The 19,835-nt window shown below is 38.5% G+C and overlaps 1 protein-coding gene across 1 annotated transcript in view; it reads left to right on the top strand.

Annotated features, from left to right (window-relative positions):
• OVCH1 (ovochymase 1) overlaps positions 1–19,835 on the top strand; it is a 63,378-nt gene that overhangs the window by 20,176 nt on the left and 23,367 nt on the right. Inside the window, exons 13-18 of the mRNA XM_032646961.1 lie at positions 1,763–1,835; positions 2,264–2,459; positions 6,514–6,668; positions 13,160–13,316; positions 13,635–13,730; positions 16,348–16,572. Coding sequence (XP_032502852.1) covers positions 1,763–1,835; positions 2,264–2,459; positions 6,514–6,668; positions 13,160–13,316; positions 13,635–13,730; positions 16,348–16,572 — 902 coding nt within the window. The remainder of the gene's footprint in view (positions 1–1,762; positions 1,836–2,263; positions 2,460–6,513; positions 6,669–13,159; positions 13,317–13,634; positions 13,731–16,347; positions 16,573–19,835) is intronic.

The following is a 19,835-nucleotide window of genomic DNA, read 5'->3' on the forward strand; positions in this document are numbered from 1 at the left end:
TGGTTTGGACCTGGAACTGATGCAGCACTCCTTTTCAGTTCTTGTATGGGCTTTTCCAGTGTTGTCATGGCAACCATTAACTGTCATGGTGCTGGTGGGTACATCATTTAGCTATTGTATTACAATGAGCATATAACGAGGTCCAAGGTCTAGTGGAAGTCAAATTTCCGCCATCTTGAGCCTAGTTGGGTCTAACCAGTTCTTGTTTTTCTCTTTGCAGCTTCCTCCCGAGACTTAGATACGAGCAATTGGTTTCCTTTCAAGGCAAGGGCAGGGGTATGATTCTAGGACAACAGCTTGGTAACAGCTTTAAGAAATAAGTTAGTAATGATTTAGAGGGTGACTTTGAGAATAAAGTTGATCCTTCCATTAGAGTGCATGACAGATAAGAACAATGATAATAATAAATGGCTACCATTATGGAGTCTTTACCATCTGTAGAGTACTTGCCAGGCACTTTACCTAAGTTAGTTCCCTTAATAGAGGTACATTGAAACACATGAGTGAGTCAGACTCATCATGCAAGAAATTGAAATGAGCATGGTTATGACTAGAGAGAAGATGCCTATGTGTATTAAGAAACATCTCCTTTGAATAAAGTGTATTGAAAAATAATTTCAATAAATTTTACTGAAGAAACAGTTTTGAAAAATGAAAACTTAATCTCCGAGCTGAAGTGACAGTGTACTTCTGGCAATTGAGAGACTCTTTACCTGGATATTTTTTCAACTGAAGATCTTTTTTTAAATTTTATTTATTTATTTTTGGCTGCATTGGGTCTTCATTGCTGCACGCAGGCTTTCTCTAGTTGCGGTGAGCAGGGGCTACTTTTCGTTGCAGCACGCGGGCTTCTCATTGTGGTGGCTTCTCTTGTTGTGGAGCACGAGCTCTAGGTACGTGGGCTTCAGCAGTTGTGGCTCGCGGGCTCTAGAGCGCAGGCTCAGTAGTTGTGGAGCACAGGCTTAGTTGCTCCGCGGCATGTGGGATCTTCCTGGACCAGGGCTCAAACCCATGTCCCCTGCATTGGCAGGTGGATTCTTAACCGCTGTGCCACCAGGGGAGCCCTGGAGATCTTGATGTGGCAAATTAATGATGTACATTTAAATTTTTAAACATCTTTTTGAAGTATGTCAAATGTGTGCAAATCTTTAGTACAGTTAGAGGAATTTACACAAAGCAAACACCCATGTAACCAGCACCCAGATCAAGAAACAAATAGGGGCCCCCCTCGAGGCTCTCCCAATAATCACCCCTCTAAAAGGAATCAGTGCCCTGACCTCTAACACTATACGTGAATTTTACCTATTTTTGAATTGACAAATCTTTTTTAACCTGAGTTTCATCAATTCTGGTTCCTGTAATATAATGTTTGGATACTTTTAACAGTAAAACATGGACCAGAATCTACCTCATTATGAAGGTAATTTTTTTCATGCATTCCTAATATCACTATGAAATTAAAATAAGCTCTAACTTTTCTTTTTTCCTTCTTAACTTAAAAATAGTCTTTGGTGATATTTGATAAGGGCTCCAAAGACATTTTATGGCCAAAAGAAGGGGTCAAGATACACAATTAGGAACTTGTCCTCAGGTAGGTCAGGAGGCAGAGTGTAGCATTGCTGGTTACACAAAGGTGCCAGACAGGGTAGTGGGTGGTCCCTGACTGAACTGAACAGTGCATGTTGGTAGGGCCAGAAGGGGTTAGACCAAATGGTGAAAAATGTGTTTTCATGACAAACTTTTGTTGTTCTTCTCTCTCCAGGAAAAATAATCCACTCTTGTGGACCATTGTTGCTGGAGACCATGACAGAACCTTGAAGGAACCAACTGAGCAGGTGAGAAATTGTTTTAATGGTTATTCCGCCTAAATTTTCACATGCCAGGGAATACATTTAGCTAAAACATGTAGTTATTAATCCCCTAATGCCCTCGTATACTTATCATTTATACTAACATTTAAAGATACCATTTAAGATCACATTTAATCTGAAAATTAGGTGAGGTGAGTCAAGAAGTGCAAATTCAGGTCCATGTACACAGGTCCACCATAGTCTGGTTTTTCCAGGACCACCAGTCCTCAGAAAGCGGTGCATGGACTCCTGTAAATTATTAACAGAGATTGCCCTTTTTAATTTAGTACAAAGTCATCTTCATTACTGATGTGTGGAAATGCAGAGATTTAAGATTATTTTGGACCAGTATACAAGGAAGTTGTTCAACTCATTGACTTTGCCTTGTAATCTCTTGCTTGCTAACAATACAGGTGAGAAGGGCAAAACACATTGTGGTGCACGAAGACTTTGACAGACTGACCTTTGATTCTGACATCGCCCTAATACAGCTGAGCTCTGCTCTGGAGTTCAACTCAGTGGTGAGGCCAGTGTGTCTCCCACACAGCACGGAGCCTCTGTTTTCCTCTGAGATCTGTGTTGTGACTGGATGGGGAAGTGTTAGTGAAGGTAAACATTTTACTTTTGCGTAAACATCACTGCTGGTTGAGAGTTTTGAGAATGTGTCATGGAAATGATATCAAGTAGTATCTGCTTTAGCCCTTCTTCCTTCTGAAACATTGAAACCATGTTTTATGTAGCTGTAAAGCTCATCAAATTAGAGAATGAGCTGTTTTATATTTTTCCATCAGGGTGACTTAATCATAGGTAGGCTAGATCTGTGAAAGGCCAGATACAAGTATTTTATGCCTTGTAAGCCATGTGGTCTCTGTCACAGCTATTCAAATCTGCCATTGTAGCACCAAGCAGCCATGGACCATATGTTATAGAATGGATGTGGCTGTATTCCAACATAACTTGTCCATGAGTCTTAAATTTTATACAATAATCTTGTCACAAAATGTTATTCTTTTTTGGATTTTCCTTTCAACCATTTAAAAATGTACAAATCATAATTAGTTCATGGATTGTAATAAATAGGCTTGGGGGTGTAATAAATAGGCTTGTAATAAATAGGCTTCGGTTAGGGCCTGGCATGAAATTGGCCTGTTGGCTGGGGTTTGATGACCCCTGGGCTAGATTCTAGAGTTCTTAAAGCCACAGTGAAATACTGAAAGATCTGAATGGGTTGATGTTTGTGTCCTGCTTCTTTTCACTGTGTAAAGTTATTTTCTTTTATATTTTCCTTCTGTTTATATGTCATTTAAAGTCTGTGAGCTTGCAGATGTAGAAGACAAACTTATGGTTACCAAAGGGGAAAGGGGGTGGGGAGGGATAAATTAAGAGTTTGGGATTAACATATATACATTACTATATATAAAATAGATAAACAGCAAGGTCCTACTGTATAGCACAGGGAACTAAATTCAATATGTTGTAATAAACTATAATGGAAAAATTTATATATAAACTATATATAGTTTATATATAAACTATAATGAAAAAGAATATATATATATATATATATATATATATATATATATATATATATATATATATAAAACTGAATCACTTTGCTATACACCAGGAACTAACACAACATTGTAAATTAAATATACTTCAATTAAAAAAAAAATAATGATAAAGTCTGTGAGCTTAAAGGAGGTGAGATATCTTTGACCTCATACAGTATTCATGTTCTCAGCTTACTGTGCTACCTGCAGCCAAATTGCATTTTCCTAAAATCTTCACAACCACCATATGAGGAGATTTTATCCTCCCATTCTGCAAATGAGGAGATTATGGCCCTGAAGTCTAAGTAATTTGCTAAAATTCCATGGCTAATAAATATCAAAAGTGGGATTTAAAATCAGTGTGGCTCAGCTGATAAACCTTGAATGGCTTATTTGTTACATTTGGAATACAATCTGAACTCCTAGCCCAGCATTGAAGGCTCTGCATTGGACCTCCCCATACTTCTCCAGCCTCAGCTCCTCCTTTGTCCCCTTGTTGGCTGACCTGTGTCTTCTTTCTTTCTCAAGCTCTGTGCTTTGTTTCCTTGGCCCCAGAGTACTCCTATTCCAGTCTTCTCACAGCCCCTCCTCATTACTCCATCCTCAACTCAAATCTTCTCAGACCCCTTTCTTGCAGCAGGATTGTCCTTCCTTCACTCTCTGCACAACCTGGTTTTATCATTTCCTTGCACATAAATGGACTTGACATATTTTGCGGAATCATTTTCTACATCCCACCCCTTAGAGCGGGAGCCTCTTGAAGGCAGATCTCTGCCTAATTTACTGCTCTCTCCCCAGGACTCAGCATCTACCTAGCATAGAGGAAACAGTAAATTTTTATTGACTCACTGGCCTCAAAGCCCTTGAATAAATGTACCTGTTCTTTAACATCTTCAACCTTCACCAACTCCATGACCACCAGATGATGGAGGTGGTTACAGTTTTATAAAAGGTGAATTCAGTCTTTTAGTCTCAGAGAGAAAACAAGTTCTCAATTTTGAGACATGATAATAAGCAACATTGTTAGGTATGGTCCCTGAAAAGAGGATTTTAAATACATTAAATTATCTATGTATTAGATTACTACATTAAAAAAAATAAGATTTAGAGTCGGACCTAGGCTAGGTCCTAGTTCTGCCCCATAGGTGCTGTGTGATTAAATCTTCAGAGCTCTGGCTTTTTCATGTGTGAGATTAGTGTGACAGCCCACCTCACAATGTTGTTGTGAGTATTAATAGCTTAGAGTAAAAAGCTTTATAAATATATTAAGGAACGATTTACATAAATGTAAAGTAATTTTTATTAATTTTTTTCAAAAAGCTATAGGGCTATCAAATACTGAACTTACCTTTTTTTAATTAGTCATAAATCTAAAGTGATAGAATAAGTCACACAGAACACGTGTTAACATAGACCTGCCTGAGGGCCAGGCGGGAGAAGAAATTCTTTAGTGTTCATCATCAGTGTCATCTTAAATTAGAGCTGAGATTAGGCCTCAGTGATAATAAAGGAACAAGAGAAATATGGTTTTGTTTTATATGAGTGCTACCAAGTCCAAGCTCACTCTGTTCGCCACACGACAGTCCAACAAATCAGAGATGAGGCACTGAGGCAAGGAATACTTTATTCAAAAAGCCCACAGACCAAGAAGACAGCAGACTAGTGTCTCTGAAAAGCCATTTTATGAGGTTTGGCCAGTTTCTTTTATAGCACAGAGAGGGGGAGGAGATGAGGAAGTAAAGTAAAATGGCCATAAGTTTTGCTAATATCACCTGGAATGGCCAGCCTCAGGGAGGGGATGTGTTAATTTCTTCTTTCTAGTAGCCATCCACAGGTGGGCAGAGTCCAGATGCTCCCCCAAACAAAGGCACTTTGTTTTAACATTCAGGCAGAGCGGCAGGGTTCCCCGAGGCAGGCCATTATGTACAGACAGTATCCTTTCAGTGAACAAAAGCTGCAGAAAGCAAAGGTTAAAGTAAAAGAAACAGATCCAACATGTAGTCTGATTTGGCTCTTCCCTGTTACAATTGGAAATCATATAAATATATTATTGTTATGTAGTTATAATATGTTTACGTAAAATATTTACAGTTGACCTTTGAACAATGCGGGGGTTAATTCAAGTGTCATTTATAGTCAGCCCTACATACCACAAACCGTGTAGTACTGCAGTATTTACTATTGAAAAATATCTGAGTATAAGTGGACCCGTGCAGTTCAAACCTGTGTTGTTCAAGGGTCAACTGTACCTGTAAAAATATATAAACATATATATTTATAATATAAATTATCTGTGACACCAATTCATATCTTACTGAATTTCTCTTTCTGAATTCTTAATAGCAATATTTGAAACACTAAAAATTTTTTTAACATCTTTATTGGGGTATAATTGCTTTACAATGGTGTGTTAGTTTCTGCTTTATAACAAAGTGAATCAGTTATACATATACATATGTTCCCATATCTCTTCCCTCTTGCACCTCCCTCCCTCCCACCCTCCCTATCCCACCCCTCCAGGCGGTCACACAGCACCGAGCTGATCTCCCTGTGCTATGCGGCTGCTTCCCACTAGCTATCTACCTTACGTTTGGTAGTGTATATATGTCCATGCCTCTCTCTCGCTTTGTCACAGCTCACCATTCCCCCTCCCCATATCCTCAAGTCCGTTCTCCAGTAGGTCTGTGTCTTTATTCCTGTCTTACCCCTAGGTTCTTCATGACATTTTTTTTTCTTAAATTCCATATATATGTGTTAGCATACGGTATTTGTCTTTCTCTTTCTGACTTACTTCACTCTGCATGACAGACTCTAGGTCTATCCACCTCATTATGAAACACTAAAATTTAAATCAGAATTAAGCTAGAAAAAAAGTGTTTCTGATCTTGTTTCTCCTGCCAATGGATTTTCTTCACCAAGATGTCACATCTGGAAATAAAGATGTCCTGCACAAAACACTGTGTTTGGATTCAGAATTCTGCATCAGCTTAGGCAAAACCGAATGATGGCAGCTGTGTCGGTGTAGAGCAAGTCTGAACTTAAATATATTTCTTTAACACCACTTGTTGCTTACTTCATTATCAAGCTCTCTTTCTGAATCTATTTCTTAGATGGCGGCCTAGCGAGTCGCTTACAGCAGATTCAAGTGCTTGTGGTAGAAAGAGAGGTCTGCGAACGCACTTACTATTCTGCCCATCCAGGAGGGATTACAGAGAAGATGATCTGTGCTGGCTCTGCAGCGTCTGGAGGGAAAGATGTGGGTCAGGTGAGAGGATTCTAATTTTGCAGAGGGGAAGACAGGAAGTTGTCATCTGTTGGAGATTCTCCTTAGACAGGAAGAATCTACTCTCAAAGCCACAGACAAGCATCTTGGCCTGTGCCTGTAGCATCATGCCACACCCCTACTCGAAAGCCAGTAGGACAACAGGAAGAGTGAATTACTTAGTCCAAACTTGCTGAGATGGCAGAGAGACAGAAGCAGCCATCAATCAGAGGGGAAGTGGGTACACAGAGGAGCCCATGAGAAGGTAGGAGAGGGCAACACCAGGTGGGAAGGTGGGAAGATGTGTTCTGCAGGTGGGAAGATGTGTTCTGCAGGTGGGAAGATGTGTTCAGATATGCTTAAAGCTTTGGTTAAAGGGGAACGAGCAAATACGGATTATACATTAGTGTATCCTACTTATGCCTTAAGAGTTTTATTGTTTCAAATTATTACTAAACTCCTGGGTACCCACACTTAATTTTCAATCACAGAATAAAATAAAATAATCATGAAGAAAATGAGAACCTTTGAAAAAATGGTTTTCATATGCAGCGGAAGACAAATCACAAAGCAGTAGTTTAATTTTAGTGATATCCTAGAGGCACGAAGCTGTGCAGATGTATTCACACGTCAGTTGGACAAGCATGCTATTGGCAAGTTCAGAATCAACTAGGAAAAAGACAGGATACGGGCAAAAGGATTACAAAACACCAACTTTAATATCCACAAAGCCGACTGAGGAATATGCCTTAGGTATGCAACCAAAAAGTGTTTCCAACACTAAGCAGCCCACCTTGAACACCTAGTCTGGACTTGAGGCAGCCTGCCTAAGGGAAAGTTGGGGTCTGTAAGAGCAGACACACTTCTCCAGATTGTTGTGTCATTTCATATTGGTCTAGAGTAGAGAGGGAAGAAAGAATGAATCTTGAGTTGCAGCTTTTTGATAGTCCTCCCCTGCCTCCCCACAAACGCTCCCCCCACCCCCCTGGCCACGAAGAAACAGAAACCAATGGATACCACCTCTATGGGGAGAAAACTGGGCTTTAATCTGGATAGAAGTCTTTCCATTGGCAAAAATGAGGAGAGAAGGAAGGAGGTCCCCTCTTAACATTGAATATAAATTGAGTGTAGTTAAACCCTTTCCTTGTGTCAAGCACTACCCAAATTCTGTTTTATGTTGCATATTGTAATTTGCATTCTTCAGAAGCAGACTCTGAGAGGAGGATTCAAGGGCAACAGTCTGCTTAGAAAGTACAAATATCACTGGTAGAAATGTGAGGAGGTGGTACAGGGAAGGGAAGGCAGCCCATCTATTGATGTGCTATTAATGTGCTATGAAGCCAACTACCACAGCTATGAGCTGAATCCTGCAGCGAAACTCTGGCAGTGATGCAAAACACACGCAGTATATTTATCCCCTCCCCTTGGAGGGGTGAGGGAGCTTCCCCAGAGTCACGGTTGGGAGGCTGCAGGGGAGCATCTCCCGCAGTCTGAGCGGCCTTATGGCTGTGGTGGACAGGGCAAGGGCCCTCAGGCACACAGCCAGCATGGACTGGAAGGTCCAAGGAATATGGGAAGGGCACTCATACCATCTGCTAGAGGACATTACTGTTATATTATAAAAATCCAATAGAAAAGTGCTCTGAATTAATGTGTTCATTCTCCCCCTTTTGAGGGATGGTTTTTCTTTCTTTTTCACATCAAGAAAATTACAAATGGCTCTGCTGTCTCTGTCATGTTTAACAGCATGTAACATTAAGGGAAGAGCTTAATCTATCAAGAGAGCAAATAGGTCCATGTCAGAGGTGACCCAAATACCATAATCTCGGTTGGTACCTATATTTATTTCAGCTACATCCAGCTGTCACTTTCGCTGCAGTGTGACCAAATTTACAGCCACTACAAAGAAAGGAAAATAGGAGAGATTCTGACTAGATGTGGGTAGCTTTCTTTTATAAAGAATACTGAATTACTAAAAGGGTGACTTCAGAAACTTGCTTTGATGAAACAGACTCTAATATTTCTATCAGGTAATTGGTTTTTACCCCTAAAAAGGGTTTTTACCCTCCTGTGCATACTCAGGGGTAATGGACCTGCTAATGTAATTTCTCATCCAGGAAGGTGAACATCAGAATGTTGGAATGCAGAGACATGGGAGTTTCAGATACACAGTGTAGAATCCTGTGGTTCTTTGCTCACAACAAATTTTAGATTTTTTTTTTAATCTCAAATTCTTTGACCTACCATTGATCTTTGTCTTCACAGAGTGATACATGTTCTGTTCTTGCTGACTTTTCCAGTCTAGTTCTTATTCCTCTCCTCTTGCTTACTATTTTTCAGCCACATCGATTGCCTTCTGACCTCAAACTTGCCACATCCTTGTCTAAGTTGGGGCCTTAGCCCAGATATCAATTCTGCATTAAAACGCTATTCCTCCAGGTTTTTGAAAATCCACCTCCTTATTTTTCATGTACGAGCTCAAATGTTATTGAAACTACAAATAATATACATGCACGTGTAAGCATACACACAGCTACCATTGTTCTCAACTTTTCACTCTGAGTATTTCCTTTATGGCTATTATCACCATCTAATTTGTTTATATTCTTTTCCAGAATGCCTGGCTCACAGTAGGCACCGAATAATTTTTAAAATAATCAGTAGGTACCATTTGTTTCTTGAAGATTTACCATGTGCGAGGCCCTGTAATAAGTGCTGACCATAAAAGATAAATTAGACAGGCTCCTTCTGTATCACAAAATGTTTGTAATTAACTGAAAAATTTTATATTGTGTATGTGTTCGTACTGAATGAATGAGTGAATAAAAAAACACCTGATTTGACAAATCAGACTATTTTCAAACTGGAAGGGCCTCCTAAGTATAATCTTAAATTATGTGGGAAAAAAATTAGGCCCAGAGAAAATGTTAATTGTTCTACATTACAGATTAAGGAATCGGTCTCCTATTTCCAGTTCAGGATTTCTCCTGTGAAATTCTCCATATAAAATAAACACTTATCTCAAATATGTTATCAGCTCAGTTTATTTTATAAGAAGACAATTAAATTAAACGTTTAGTTTGGTCCTAAGTACATTTGTGTCAAAAAAAAAAAAAAAGCCCTGATAAAAAATCAGAAAGCCTATCTTAAAAAAATGCAAATCCTATGTTTTAAAGCTTGTTTTTTTTTTCAGTTTTATTGAGATATAATTGACATATAAAATTTTATAAATTTAAAATGTACAATGTGATGATTTTGATACACTTAGGTATTGTGAAATGCTTACCATAGTAGGGTTAGTTAACACCTTCATCACCTCACATAATTATCATTTCTTTCTTGTGCTGAGAACACTTATGATCTACTCTCTTAGCAGCTTTCAAGTAAGCAATACAGTATTGTTAACTACAGTCACCATGCTGTACATTAGATCCCTAGAACCTGTTAATCTTACAGCTGGAAGTTTACACCCTTTGACCAGCATCTTCCCATTTTTCCCATTTTTTAGGTCTCAGGTATATGTGATATCATACAGTAATTGTCTTTCACTGTCTGACTTTTCACTTAACATATTGTTCTCAAGGATTATCCACGTTGTCGCAAATGACAGGATCTCCTCCTTTCTCATGGCTGAATAATATTCCATTTTAGTATTCAGTATTCTCATGGCTGAATAAATAAACAAATAAATAAACAAATATACATATAGACACACACACACACACATATAAAAAATACACACACACATATACTCCATACATCTTCTTTATCCATTCATCCTTTGACAGAAAAATAGGTTGTTTCCATATCTTGGCTAATGTGAATAAAGCTGCAGTAAACATGGGGGTGCAGATACCTCTTCAGTAGCCTATTTTTATTTCCTTTGGCTATATACCCAGAACAGGGATTGCCATATCATATGGTAGTTCTATTTTTAATTCTATTTTCCACAGTGATATACCAATTTATATTCCCACCAATGGTGCAAAAGGATTCTCATTTTTTCCACATCTTTGTAAACACTGTTTATTTCTTGTCTTTTTGATGATAGCTGATCAAACAGGTATGAGGTGATATCTCATTGTGATTTTGATTTGCATTCTCGTGATGTTGAGCACATTTTCATGTACCTGTTGGCCATCTGTATATCTTCTTTGGTAAAATGTCTATTCAGATCCTCTGCCTATTTATAAATTGCATTTTTTTTTGTTATTGATTTGTATGAGTTCTATAATTTTGGATACTAACCGCCTATCAGATATATGGTTTGAAAATATTTTCTCCCGTTCCATGGGTTGCGTTTTCATTTTGTTGATTGTTTCTTCTGATGTGCAGAAGCCTTTTAGCTTGATGTAGTCCCACTTACTGATTTTTGGCCCTGTTGCTTGTGCTTTTGGTTTCATATCCAAAAAAACTGTTGCCAAAAACAAAGTCAAAGGAGCTTTTCGGGCTTCCCTGGTGGCGCAGTGATTGAGAGTCCGCCTGCCGATGCAGGGGACGTGGGTTCGTGCCCCGGTCTGGGAGGATCCCACATGCCGCGGAGCGGCTGGGCCCGTGAGCCATGGCCGCTGAGCCTGTGCGTCCGGAGTCTGTGCACCGCAGTGGGAGAGGCCACAACAGTGAGAGGCCCGCGTACAGCTAAAAAAAAAAAAAGGAGCTTTTCCCTATGTTTTCTTCTAGAAGTCCTGCCATTTGGGGTCTTATGTTTAAGTCTTTAATCTATTTCAAGTTAATTTTTGTGGTGTAAAATAGGGGTTCAATTTTATTCCTCTGCATGTGGTTATTCAGTTTTCCCAACACCATTATTGAAGAAACTAGTTTTTCCCATTGAGTATCCTTTGCTCCTTTTTCAAATATTAGTTAACTATATAAATGAGGGTTTTTCTGGGCTCACAATTCTGTCTCATTGGTCTGTGTGTCTGTTTTTATGCCAGTACCATACTGTGTTGATTACTATAAATTTGTAATACATTTTGAAATCAGGAATGTGATGCCTCCAGCTTTGTTCTTTCTCAGGATTGTTTTGACTATGCGAGGGTCTTTGTGGTTCCATGTGAATTTTAGGATTGTTTTTCTCTATTTCTGTGAAAAATGCCATTGAAATTTTGATATGGACTGCATTGAATCTATAGCTGTTTTGAGTAGTGTGGACATTTTAACAATATTAATTCTTCAAATTCATGAATATGGGATATCTTTCCATTTCTTTGTGTCTTTAATTTTTTCATCAAAGCCATAGTTTTCAGTATAGAGACCTTTTACCTCCTTGGTTAAATTTATTCCAAAGTATTTTATTCTTTTGATGCTATTGTATGTGGGATTTTTATATATGTGTGTGTGTGTGTGTGTGTGTGTGTGTGTGTGTGTTTTGTTGGTGTATAGAGACACAGCTGACTTCTATATTTTGTATCCTGAAACTTTACTGTATTCATTGATAAGTTCTAACAGTTTTTTGGTGGAGCCTTTAAGACTTTCTGTATAAAAAGACTTTCTTGCCTGATTGCTCTGGCTAGGACTTTCAGACTATATTGAATAGACCTGGTAAGGGTGAGCACCTTTGTGTTGTTCCTACTCTTAGAGGAACAGCTTTCAACCTTTCACTGTTGAGTAGAGTGTCAGCTGCGGGTTTGTTATATATGGCCTTTTTTATGTTGAGGTATGTTTTATTTACACCCAAGTTGTTGAGAGTTCTTAATCATGCAAGAATGTTGCATTTTATCAAATGCTTTTTTGTACTATTGAGATGATGATACGATTTTAACTTTCACATTTATTGACTTGCATATGTTGAACCACCCTTGCATCACTGGAATAAATCCCACTTGATTATGGTGATTGATCCATTTAATATACTGTTGAATTCAGTATGCTAGTATTTTGGGGGTATTTTTACATCTATGTTCATTAGGGATATGGGCCTAATTTATCTTTTTTTGTAGTGTTCTTTTCTGGCTTTAGTATGAGGGTAATGCTGACCTCATAAAATGAGTTTTGGAGTATTCCCTCCTCCAGTTTTTGGGTAGACTTTGAGAAGAATTCTTGTTTAAATGTTTAGTAAAATTCACTAGTGAAGCCATCTGGTCCTAGGCTTTTCTTTGTTGGGATGTTCTTGATTATTGATTCAATCTCCTTTCTTGTATTGGTCTGTTATGATTTTCTTTTTCCTCTTGATTTGGTATTAGTAGGTGGTATGTTTCTAGGAGTTTATTTCTTCTAAGTTTATCCAATTTTTCGGTTTATAGTTGTTCATAGTGGTCTCTTATGATCCCTTGTATTTCTGTGGTACCAGTTGTAACGTCTCCTCTTTCATTTCTTTTATTTGTGATTTCATTTATTAAAGTCTAAGTATTCTAAGGTATACAAATTCATAAAAATAAATCTTCAAGAAATTAAAGAAATATATTATGAATAAATTATTGATTATTCCTGTTCCAAAACTGAAAGCAGGAGTTCTGATTAAAGCAATTTTAGAACATGTTTTCTTGGTGTTCCAGGGAGATTCTGGTGGGCCATTAGTATGTAAACATGAAAAAGCTCCCTTTGTCCTCTATGGCATTGTCAGCTGGGGAGCCAGCTGTCCCCAGCCAAGGAAGCCAGGCGTATTTGCCAGGGTGAGTGTCTTCTTGGACTGGATTCAATCCAGGATCAAAGGTAAATATTTTTCAGATATTATAAAAAGGTGCCTCTTTTTTTTCGAGTGGGTTTGGGAGAGGTGAGAGTGGTGGAAATCAGCATTATGAAAGAGAAGACCATAATATAGTATTTTATTTATTTTAGTTTCTAAATACATTAAAATTCTGTAAGAATAAGTTCTTCCTTAGGCAGAGTTATGGTAAAACTGACATTTCCTGAGGCTGCTTTAATCCTAGATTTGCATTCTCTTTGAAAAAAATCTGCTCTGGAACAAACTACATTTTGTCCTTAGGCTTTCATCTTTATTTACTTTTAACATGTTCTCCCCAGATGCAGGTCCTGTTTTACTTCAGATAAATAAAGAAAGCAAAATCTTAACAAGACAACAATTGCCACCACCCACACCTTCAAGAGACAGTGCATCTGGGCCAGGTAGTAGATGTTCATGTTATGCCATTAATATAGCTAGTAAGAATTTAGCAAAAAGCATTGCTCATCTGGGTTCATTAATTTTCTTTGGAATACCGTAAACTGTGTCTTCATTCTGGTTGGTAGTTTAAGCTGAAAGACAGGAGAGTTGTTATTGTTACTGTCTAGGGATCTTTTCTACCCCATAGATACAGCTGTTACAGGTTAAAAAAAAAAAAAAAGTCTTGTGGTTGTGAACAGTGCTTGAATTTTGGAGAAGTTCATAGAATTATTCTGATCTCTGAGCTATTTATTGCTACATGAACAAAGGCCCTTAGGCTTTCAGGTATCTTGCTAGATAAAGACTCTGGATATTAGATGACCAAGACGAATATCAGTGTTAGTGTCTCTCTTAACTCTCCCCCAATTGTCAGTGTCTGTTTGCTAATAATATTTTTAGTTAAAAACAAAAAGGAACTGGAGATTTAGATGTCTGTGATAGATTTATAAGAAGATAAAAGTTCCATGATACCATCATTCTTGGTTTCCAAATGGTCAGGATCTTTCCCTTTTCATCCATCTCTGCCCCATCTACTCCCATATACACTCAAGCCCAATAGACAACTAGAAAGAGTTGGAGGAAAATTGAGAAGGATGCAAGAGAGAAGGGGGAGACTTGCTAGAGTGATGACCTTCAGTAGAAGAAAGTGGATGAGATCTAGTGTCCAGGTGGAAGGGCTGGTCTTGGATAGGAGCAAAGTGCAGTTTATCCATAGTTGCCAGATGGAAAGAACAATATTTAGGCACTGCTGCTGTTGTATGGGTACATGTGGGAATGGGAACAGCAGTTCTCCTCTAACTGCTTATATTTTCTTAGCACATGAAACAGAGGATTGTGGGAGAAGCTCTGAGGGTTTTGAGAGAAAAAGGAGAAAGTAGTAAACAGTTCTCGAAAAAAGTGACCAAGTGCATGGAATACGAAAATGTTGTAGAATTGTTTGGCAGCATAAAAGCCTCTGAGATGAATGATCATAAATTTAGAGGGAGACTAATCAGTTAGTTTGGTTGTATGTTTTCCTCTGGAGACACTGAGGCATACCACATAGATGCAGCCCAGGTGGAGAGCAAATTCAATCACAGTGGGTTTTTCCAAGTATACAAGAGTATAAGGGAATTGTGAGTGTGTATGAGGAAGAGATTAAAATGATGGATGGTTGGAATTCAAGCTAGGAAAATAGTGAAGCAAGGAGGAAAAGTTAAGGAACAAGAAAAGGTGGTGGAATAGATGAATTACAAGTCTCAAAAGGTGAAGGAGTGTTGGTGTAAGCTGAAAAATAGAAGGTTGTGGTTGGAGACGGTGGTTCTTGAAATTGAGTTTATGCAAGGCTTACAGTTATTGCTAATGACCAGGTCTCTAGGGGCTGACCCTTTGGAGAAGTGAATGAGGTCAGGTGAAGGAGAAGATCATTGGAGGAAAGTTGAGAAACTGAAAAGATTCAGTGCTGGAAACATCATCTGTATGGCTACTGAAATCAGCAAGATATATGGTAGGATTGGTGTTGGAGAAAATGACTGCTAAAATCTTCTAGGAATGAAGTGGAGTAACTCAGGGACCAGTTATGGGTGGTACGTTCTGACAACACAAGAGTCAGGAGTCAAAACAAGAGTCAAAGAGTCATATTAAGATTAAATTAAGTATGGAATTGGGGTTGAGATGGAAAGCAGACTTAGGTTTAAGATCATAAAACCTAATGATTTTGATGGTTTAACTGAATAATTTCAATGAGTGCCAAAGTAAGTTAATGCATGTTAAGCACTTAGAATAGGGATGGTATGACCCATGATGAAGGTCAGTAAGTGTTGTGGTGTAGTGACCATCAAGTGTGTTCTTTGAACTGTCCCATTCAGACTATTAGAAAATGAACATTGTTAAAATGCAGAGAAGATATTTCTCATTTGTATGTGTTCAGAAATACTTATGCATACCAAAGAACTTCCAAAGTTTTACATATAAAAGGGTATTGTTTTGTTTTACTTCTATGAATATTCTATGAGAAAAAGTGTTAGGATTCTGCCATATTTAACACCTACCCACTCCCATCACTTGCTTTTTACACAAGGGAATGAATGAATCTTAGCAATGGTTTTTTGAAATTGTTACCCCATTTACCAAAAATAGTGAGTGGTTGGGAATTCATGACTTTATATGATTCACTTCCTTTTCTTGATCTCAGTCACAAGCTCCATGAATGTAATCATTTGTCCCAGCAAGATAAGTGCTCAGTGAAGTCAATGAAGCTTTTAGGAACAGATCTTCAGTTGCATCTCAAAGAAGGAAAAAAATGAAAACAGGCTGGGATTAGAGGATGCAATGCAGTCCACTGTGCATTTTCTAAGAAATTTTAAAAATTCAGTTAAAAGTCATTTTAAGTAATTATTGTTTAAATTATACTTCTACGACCTCATTTCACAAAAGTAGGACACATTAAATGGGATGATCATTTTACCCAAGAACTTGTAACTGATGGTAATTGTTTTAATTTTCTTCTTGCGAACCTAAATTATTCAAGTTTATGATAAAATCTCATTTTTCTTTGTCTTATTTATGTGGTCCCTGGTGTCCCTATGTTCTGAATCATAGGCTGTTACTCTGAAGTGGAGCTGGAAGAGCCCAGAGGCTTTTTTTCCTCTCCAAGATATCCACTGGATTATAGAGGAAAACTGGAATGTTCTTGGGTGCTCCGAGTTTCACCAAGCAGTATGGCAAAATTTACGGTTGAGTATCTGTCACTCCCTGGGTCTCACGTGTGTGGCGATTCAGTTCTGACTATTTATGAAGAAAACCACAATGAGAGAAGGATGTCAGGTAAACCTTAGGGGCATTTATACGTTGTGCTGGGAGCCTTTTCTGTGTAGGCAGCTTATGTTCAAAGGGAGAGTTTGACTTGGTAATAATACTGAAATGTTGATTCATGTAGTAGGCGTGACTTTTTTTCTAGGCACATTTAATATTTTCAAAATTTGAATTTACAAAACAGGTATACTAAAGGTTGAGTGGAAGTGTTTGTATGTATGTGTATTCGGAAAAAAAAAAAAAAAGACGGGAGAACCCAACTTCTTCAAACATAGCAGAACCATGCCAGAATGCCAGAAATGTGTGTAAGACAGAGGAGGGGTTAAGATAATTAAAAATCATGCAGGGGGTAAGGTGCTGAATTTTCAAATAAAGCAAAATACATTAAAGGCTTTTAAAATGGTAGAATTAAAAAGATTTGCTAATAACATGCCAACTGTCATTTCATTTCCTGTACAGGCAAAACTGGTTTCATTCAGCAAACTTGCCACCTGTTCTTTTTTTTTTTGCGGTACACGGGCCTCTCACTGTTATGGCCTCTCCCGTTGCGGAACACAGGCTTCAGACGTGCAGGCTCAGTGGCCATGGCTCATGGGCCCAGTCGCTCCACGGCATGTGGGATCTTCCTGGACCGGGGCACAAACCCGTGTCCCCTGCATTGGCAGGCGGACTCTCAACCACTGCGCCACCAGGGAAGCCTGCCACCTGTTCTTTGTATAGGTGTAACACAGGCTTTTTGGCTGTCAGTAAAGGTGGAGGTGGGAAGGTGTTGGAAATAATTTGGTTGATGGGGATACCTGGAAAGAAAAGTTTAGGTATGTTACTCTGAGTGTGTGTGATTCACACACAAGTGCATGTGCTTGATTCAGGAGTATACGGAGGCCAGGGAATTGCTTTGAGGTTGAGATTTTCTCAGGATAAATTCTGAGAGATTGAATTATTGAATTAGAAGGCTCAAACATTTATTTAAAGGATCTTTCTTTAGAAATGCTATCTCATTTAGACTGCAGAGAAAACGATTAACTGCCTATCCCCCATTGCACATTTTTCCCCTATGATCAGATTACCTTCCCCATCCACCCTGAGTAAAATGGCTCCTTGTAGCTGCAGTGAAATCCAGACTCCCTAGTGTGACCTTTTGCCTCGCTCTCCCTTAGCTCATCATGCTGTCCCCTCAGGGCCCTTGTCCATCACCACCTCTCCCAGCTATTCAAAGACCTCTTCCTCATGCATCTAGTCAAGTCTTGACTAGAATGTGCCTTCTTTTTTTTTTTTGATTTGACATTTTTTACTATAATTTTAAAGGTTACTTTGCATTTACATTTGTATAGCTGAAACAAAATACTGGCTCTATTCCCCGTGTTCTACAGCACATCCTTGAGCCTATCTTACACCCAATGGTTTGGGCCTCCGACTCCCCCATCTCTATATTGACACCCTCCCCACTGGTAACCACTAATTTGTTCTCTATATTGGAGTCAGCTTCTTTTTGTTATATTCACTAGTTCTTTTTTTTTTTTTTTTTTTTTTGAGTATAACTGCTTTACAATGCTGTGTTAGTTTCTGCGGTACAATGAAGTGAATCAGCTATATGTGTACCCATATCCCCTCCCTCTTGGAGCCCCCTTCCTCCACATCCCACCCATCTAGGTCATCACAGAGCACTGAGCTGAGCTCCCTGTGCTGTACAGGAGGTTCCCACTAGCTATCTATTTTACACATGGTGGTGTATTTATGTCAAACTTAATCTCCCAATTCGTCCCACCCTCCCCTTCCCCACCTGTGTCCCCATGTCTCTTCTCTATGTCTACGTCTCTATTCCTGCCCTGCAAATAGGTTCATCTGTACCATTTATCTAGGTTCCACATATATGAATTAATATATGATATTTGTTTTTCTCATTCTGGCTTACTTCATTCTGTAGGACAGACTCTATGTCCATCCACATCTCTACAAATGACCCAGTTTTGTTCCTTTTTGTGGCTGAGTAATATTCCATCGTATATATGCACCACATCTTCTTTATCCATTCATCTGTGGTTGGACATTAGGTTGTTTCCATGTCCTGGCTATTGTAAATAGTGCTGCAGTGAACACTGGGGTACATGTGTCCTTTTGAATTATGGTTTTCTCAGGGTATATGCCCAGTAGTGGGATTGCTGGGTCATATGGTTGTTCTATTTTTAGTTTTTCAAGGAAACTCCATACTGTTCTCCACAGTGGATGTATCAATTTACATTCCCACCAACAGTGCAAAAGGGTTCCCTTTTCTCCACACCCTCTCCAGGATTTATTGTTTGTAGATTTTTTTGATGATGGCCATTCTGACTGGTGTGAAGTGATACCTCATTGTAGTTTTGATTTTCATTTCTCTAATAATTAGTGATGTTGAGCATCTTTTCATGTTGAGCATCATGTGCCTCTGGGCCATCTGTACGTCTTCTTTGGTGAAATGTCTATTTAGGTCTTCCACCCATTTTTTTAATTGGGATCTTTGTTTTTTTGATATTGCGCTCCATGAGCTGTTAGAATATTTTGGAGATTAATCCTTTGTTCGTTGCTTTGTTTGCAAATATTTTCTCCTATTCTGAGGATTATCTTTTCATCTTTTTTATGGTTTCCTTTGCTGTGCAAAAGCTTTTAAGTTTCATTAGGTCCCATTTATTTATTTTTGTTTTTACTTTCATTACTCTAGGAGGTGGGTCAAAAAAGATCTTGCTGTGGTTTATGTCAAAGTGTGTTTTTCCTATATTTTCCTCTAAGAGTTTTATAGTATTCGGTCTTACATTTAGGTCTTTAATCAATTTTGAGTTTATTTTTGTGTATGGTGTTAGGAAATGTTCTAATTTCATTCTTTTACTTGTAGCTATCCAGTTTTCCCAGCACCACTTATTGAAGAGGCTGTCTTTTCTCCATTGTATGTTCTTGCCCCCCTTGAAATAAATTAGGTGACCATATATGCGTGGGTTTATCTCTGGGCTATCTATCCTGTACCATTGATCTATATTTCTGTTTTTGTGCCAGTACCATACTGTCTTGATTACTGTAGCTTTGTAGTATAATCTGAAGTCCGGGAGCCTGATTCCTCCAGCTCCGTTTTTCTTTCTCAAGAGTGCTTTGACTATTCGGGGTCTTTTGTGTTTCTATACAAATTGTAACATTTTTTGTTCTAATTCTGTAAAGAATGCCATTGGTAATTTGATAGGGATTGCATTGACTCTGTAGACTGCTTTGGGTAGTATAGACATTTTTACAATATTGATTCTTCCAGTCTA

This window comes from Phocoena sinus, chromosome 10 (genome assembly GCF_008692025.1).
Source record: "Phocoena sinus isolate mPhoSin1 chromosome 10, mPhoSin1.pri, whole genome shotgun sequence".
In the NCBI taxonomy this organism is placed as follows: Eukaryota; Metazoa; Chordata; class Mammalia; order Artiodactyla; family Phocoenidae; genus Phocoena; species Phocoena sinus.